Raw genomic sequence first — 6,000 nt, 5'->3', positions numbered from 1 at the left:
TTTTCTGCATGTTGCCTTGTGGGGGCCGTAAGAGTGACAGAAGCAGCATTACAGTTATCATTGTGCCAAGTGCTTGGGAGCCTTCACCCACTAGAAGAGCTAAATAAAGAGTCTTCTAGAGCTTGCTCCCCAGTTTCTATGAGATATCCTGGCACAATGTCAGTTTCACGTGTTTGGTCTTGTTGCCTCCAAAGCTACATGTATTTGTCTTGGTTTGGGGAACTGAAACGGTGATTCCAATAACTGTGCTACACTCATCTTACAGCGAGTGCTCTTTAACAGACGCTCTGAGACCTTAGGTAAGCTTTAGTATCCTTGAGAAACCAGCATTGATTATATTTATATCCTTGAGAAACCAGCAATGATTATATTTTTATCTGAAGGTGTTATTTGACCTCTACAGAGTCTGTGGGCTTTTTCGTTGTTGTTGTTGTTCTGTAGCTACTTGTTTTCAATTCTTTAAATTACAAAAAAAAAAAAATTAATTCTCTCATCCTGGCTTCAACAAACGTGGAAAAACCCAACAGAAACACCTGATTAAGTTCTACTTTACTTGAGTGACAATGTTGAAATAAAGTTTGACATTTCTTCCTTTAAGTAACAGGTAGAAAATATTAATAGGATGTTTTTTTTCTTTAAAAAAAAAATAGAACCTGAAGAAATTTCTAAAACGTCAGTCTTTCTTCCAGATTTCCTTTACAGCTAGAAAATGGTCAAGCTATGGAATGTACAGTAGCTCAATATTTTAAGCAAAAGTACAGCCTGCAGCTGAAATACCCTCATCTTCCCTGTCTCCAAGTGGGACAAGAACAAAAACATACATACTTGCCCCTTGAGGTAAGCGTAACAATCTTGTTTTCTTTTACCAATCTGGCAATTTTTTTAACGAGTTATTTTGTTAAAAAGTTTGTTCCAAACTAGTGGTGGAATTTGAGACTAATTCCTATAGCATTTTGGCTATATAACTTCACTGTGTAATGGACTTTTTAGTTTACTAGAAATGAGCTATGTCATTGACAGTTAACTTGACAAAGGCCAAAGATGTAGAAGCCCGTTGCCCCCACTCTGATTTCCCTTTGCCGCTCTCCAGGTCTGTAACATAGTGGCGGGACAGCGCTGTATAAAGAAGCTCACAGACAATCAGACTTCTACTATGATCAAGGCAACTGCAAGATCTGCTCCTGACCGACAGGAGGAAATCAGCAGACTGGTCAGTAAGGCATGGTCTTCAAGATAAGCTACCTTTCAGATGGAAGGGGGAAAGAGTAGAAAATTCCTGACGGGGCGCAGTTACTCTTTGGTTTTTATATATGCGGGCTTTCCTGTTCTCTAGGTGAAGAGTAACAGCATGGTGGGCGGACCTGATCCACACCTTAAGGAGTTTGGCATCGTTGTCCACAATGAAATGACAGAGCTCACAGGCAGGGTGCTCCCCGCACCAATGCTACAATACGGAGGCCGGGTAAGCTTTCCAGTGTATGATGTAACCTTCACCCCCTACCAGGTAAAAGCAGAATAATCCATGGGCTTCACACCATAACACACTGGATTTGCCCTTAGTTTGGGTTATTCTGTGTGTTTTTGTTTACTTCCTTTTTGGTAAAGACCAAAAAGGGTTTATCACCTACCAGTAATAATAAATGGTCTTGGATTATAATGTCTTTCATTCTTTCTTTTTTTGAAGAATAAAACAGTTGCTACACCCAACCAGGGTGTCTGGGACATGCGAGGAAAGCAGTTTTATGCTGGCATTGAAATTAAAGTGTGGGCCGTTGCTTGTTTTGCACCTCAGAAACAATGCAGGGAAGATTTGCTCAAGTGAGTATCTGCAGTGATAGGAAAGGCTGTCTTTGATATGAACAGTGCTGTGTGCCCTGGAACTAAATCCCTGGTTGTTAGCGTGACATCACCTGACTGTAGGGCAAAGACCCTGTATCCTTTACGTTTCAAACTTGGGACTTCCATTGAGAATCTGACTCAGGTTCCTGTATTCAGAGCAACAATGTGCGTGACTAATCGGCTTGAAGCAGTCAGTGCTGGTTGGTGAACTCTTGAGTTCTTGATGAAGTTTCCACAGCTCACCTTCTTTGATACTAATTGGATCGTCTCAGCTAAGATAAAAATGAGTTTATTTTTATCATTATAATTTGCTAGAGAGCTTGTTTAACTGCAGGCTTTTTTAACTAAGATTATCCAGTCACGGTTTACAGATGGAGCTATCTATATTAAAGAAGTTAGTGAGAAGAGCAGGAAAAAAAAAACAAGGCAAGAAAAAGGGAACAGGGATGAAAATGAAAGAATTCTATGAAATACTGGCAAATTTAATGCCCCCCCTCCCCACCTCACCTCCCACTATCATGACCTCAATTCTACCTTACAAATTGGATTAGACCAGAACATGCACACTGCTACAAATAAGAACCTGAAACACAGGGAATCTAGGATAGATAAATCCCTCAGGGCCAACAAGGAGAGTAGAGAGACCAGGAGGATATGGGGAAAGTGGGGGGAGAGAGGGGGAATCAATCACAAAGATCAACATATAACCCTCTCCCAGGGGGGACGAACAACAGAAAAGTGGGTGAAGGGTGACAGAGGATGATGTAAGATAAGAAAATAATCTATAACTTATCAAGGGTTCATGAGGGAGGGAGAGCTCGGGAGGGAGGGGGGAAATGAGGAGTTGCTACCAAGGGCCCAAGTAGAAAGAAAATGCTTTGAAAATGATGATGGCAACCTATGCACAAATGTGCTTGACATAATGGATGCATGTATGGATTATATTAAGAGATGTAAGAGCCCCCAATAAAAGTATTTAATTTAAAAAAATGAAATATTGGGAAATGCACAAAAGAAATTATTGGAAAGCTTTAGATACCTCACTCGCTGCCATTGAGCCCATTCCGATGCCTAGTGACCCATAGGACAGGGTAAAACTGGCCCTGTGGGCTCCCGAGATTGTAACTCTACTGGAGGAGAAAGCTTCATCTTTCTGGCACGGAGCAGCTGGTTGTTTTGAAATGCGGACCTTGCAGAACACCTTGTGGAAGTAATGCCAAAATTTACAATTCAATTTAAAATTCAAAATGAGTTTTATTCTTTTAAGTGATTTCTCCCCCCACCCCAATCATTTCTATATCATTTAGTGTTATTGATTATAGTCTTCAAATTGTGCTACTATTCTCACTGCCCCTTTCCAAATCATTCCTCCCCTGCTCGCCTGAAGTCAGCGCCCCTTAAGCAAACTTCCCTTCCTCCCCACCTCTGGTCATCACTAGTAATTTTCGGTTTCTATAAATTTTACTACTTTCATATAAATGAGATCATTCTAGTTTTGTCCTTTAGTGACTTAATCCACTGACCTAATTCGATCAGCATGCTTTCAAAGTTCATCCGTGCGGTGATTCGCATCAGGGTTTCATTTCTCTTTGCAGCCGAGTACTAGTCCATGTATGTGTAGATCATGTTTTGTTTATCCATTCACCTGTGGCTGGATATTTTGATTGTTTTCCCATTCTGACTATGAAAAATGCTGCAGTGATCATTGGTGTACAGGGGTGATGATTTCATTGGTATTCGTGTTGAACCTAGTCTGTTGACGTTTGCATGTAACCTAAATACATTCGTTTTGTGAACTTGTGCTTCTCTGTTGTCAATGGAGCACAAACATACCCGACTGTTCTAGTGTCCTTTGACCTTGTTTTTCTCCATGCCAGCATGGCTGGCTTGAACGTGTTGTTGTTGGATAGCCATGCTCCTCTGGTTCCTGAGACCTAGCTGAGACATACTTAGTTAAATGTTAAAAATAAATGAAATCCAGGACTGATGAACCTATAGAGCAGCGGTTCTCAACCTGTGGGTCGCAACCCTTTTGGGGAGTCAAAAGACCCTTTCACAGGGGTGGCCTAAGACCATTGGAAAACACATATTTCCGATGGTCTTAGGAACCGAGACACCGCTCCTCTATCTGCCCACATGCAGATACATACAGATACACCTGCCTACGAGTAACCAGTTTGAAGACTGTTACCCATGCTACACCATGCTTCAAGACAAAATTTCATTTATTTGTCATTAGAAATAAATATTTCACTATATATAATTACTTATTGCTTTGTGATTCATCACTATGCTTTAATTGTGTTCATTTTGGAACCATGAAAATACATCCTGCATATCAGATATTTACATGACGATTCATAACAGCAGCAAAATGACAGCGATGAAGTAGCAACGAAAAAAATTTTAGGTTGGGGGTCACCACCACATGAGGAGCTGTATTAAAGGGTCTCGGCATGAGGAAGATTGAGAACCACTGGTCTAGAGACTCCAAGTAGACTAAGGGTCTTGGGGGGAGGGGGTTCAGTGGTGGAAGAAGGGCGAAGGGGAGATGATGTCAATGGGTCCATGTAGAAAAAGAATGTTTGGAAAATGATTGTGGTAGCAATTTTACAATTTTGCTTGACATGATTGAATGTTATGACTTACATATTAATAAAAAATTTAAAGGATAACTTGATAGCTTAATAATACAGATCCTTCTGGGCTATAATTGCAGTGTACAACTGCTAGCCTATTTGGGGCAGCCAAGTTAAATTTGTTATTGTTGTTTTTAATTTTGGCCAACACCAGCAGTCTTTGGGAGAAAGACAAGGCTTTCTACTCCCGTGAACAGTTACAGTCTTGGAAACCCACAGGGGGTCTCTAAGAACCAGCATTGACTCAATGGCAGTGAGAAGAATTGGCAGAACTGAGAAAAGCTCTTAGAAGGAAATTAAGAACTAACCCCCCTAAAATGTTTTCTTTCATGGAAGCAATGGGTCACTGGTTCTGTTTTACCAGGAGTTTCACTGATCAGCTACGGAAAATCTCCAAGGATGCAGGAATGCCCATCCAGGGTCAGCCGTGTTTCTGCAAGTATGCACAGGGTGCCGACAGCGTGGAGCCTATGTTTAAGCACCTGAAGATGACTTATGTGGGCCTGCAGCTAATTGTAGTTATCTTGCCCGGAAAGACACCGGTGTATGGTATGGACCCTGTGTATTGCTGAATGAGCTGTAATCGTTATAACAAGTGGCAGATATATCAGTCGGAATAATCTAGGTCAGGCGTCCTCAAACTACAGCCCGCAGGCCACATGCCACCCGCCAGGACATTTATCCCGCCTGCCGGGTGTTTTTGCCCCCTTTGTTTTTTTACTTCAAAATAAGATATGTACAATGTGCATAGGAATTTGTTCATCGTTTGTTTTTTTTTAAACTATAGTCCGGCCCCCCAAAGGGTCTGAGGGACAGTGAACTGGCCCCCTGTTTAAAAAGTTTGAGGACCCCTGATCTAGGTTATAATAAACAGCCCCAAACTTCAAGAGAGTCAAAGCAACACCAGTTGATTGTTCATTCCTGTTCTGTGGAATATTGTCCTCGTGCCAGAGGGAGAGGAGAACTCTGGAGGTTTGGAACATTTGCAACAAACAGCTGAGCCACAACCAGCTCTGGGGCCCTACCCAACCCTGGGTGTGGGCAGTGGGCATGAGGGGCAAGCAGTGCATTGCACTCCGGTCCGTAGAGGCAGAGCAGGGAGAACTGCACATGTTTGGAGAAAAAAGTACATGAGGACGAGTGGGAGAGCCTGGCACTTCCAGAAAAGGAACACTTTTGTTTGTATCTGTTTTACACTTCATCTTAGTCAAAAGGCTGAGAAGTGACTCAGTTGTATCTGTTTTAAGAATGACACAAAGTTCTTTTTGGCTATCATCTAAGGGATTTAGGAACTATAAACCAGCAGCTTGAACTTCCTAAAATTTCTTCAACCCTCCCTGCGTTTGCTTCTTTTGTTACTATTTTCTGTTTATCTCCGTGTCTAGACAGGGAGGGCGGGGGTGAAGGACACAAATCAACTTTTGGAATTCAAAGGGCTGGTGTGTCTACTGAGAGGGAGGCGGGCCGGGGAGACTGGTTCCTTTGCAGAGCAGTCCCGTGGGAAAAGGAATGTCAGACCCAG

General features: G+C 42.1%; 1 protein-coding gene across 1 annotated transcript in view; it reads left to right on the top strand.

The window, feature by feature from the left end:
* Nucleotides 1–6,000, top strand: part of AGO4 (argonaute RISC component 4) — a 51,589-nt gene that overhangs the window by 32,245 nt on the left and 13,344 nt on the right. Inside the window, exons 8-12 of the mRNA XM_004704971.3 lie at nucleotides 690–837; nucleotides 1,091–1,210; nucleotides 1,334–1,462; nucleotides 1,685–1,818; nucleotides 4,843–5,027. Coding sequence (XP_004705028.2) covers nucleotides 690–837; nucleotides 1,091–1,210; nucleotides 1,334–1,462; nucleotides 1,685–1,818; nucleotides 4,843–5,027 — 716 coding nt within the window. The remainder of the gene's footprint in view (nucleotides 1–689; nucleotides 838–1,090; nucleotides 1,211–1,333; nucleotides 1,463–1,684; nucleotides 1,819–4,842; nucleotides 5,028–6,000) is intronic.

This window comes from Echinops telfairi, unplaced genomic scaffold (genome assembly GCF_000313985.2).
Source record: "Echinops telfairi isolate 266 unplaced genomic scaffold, ASM31398v2 ScPeMD7_7457;HRSCAF=8495, whole genome shotgun sequence".
Taxonomy (NCBI): Eukaryota; Metazoa; Chordata; class Mammalia; order Afrosoricida; family Tenrecidae; genus Echinops; species Echinops telfairi.
The sequence above is the reverse complement of the archived record's forward strand: the minus strand, read 5'-3'. Positions and strand labels throughout refer to the sequence as shown.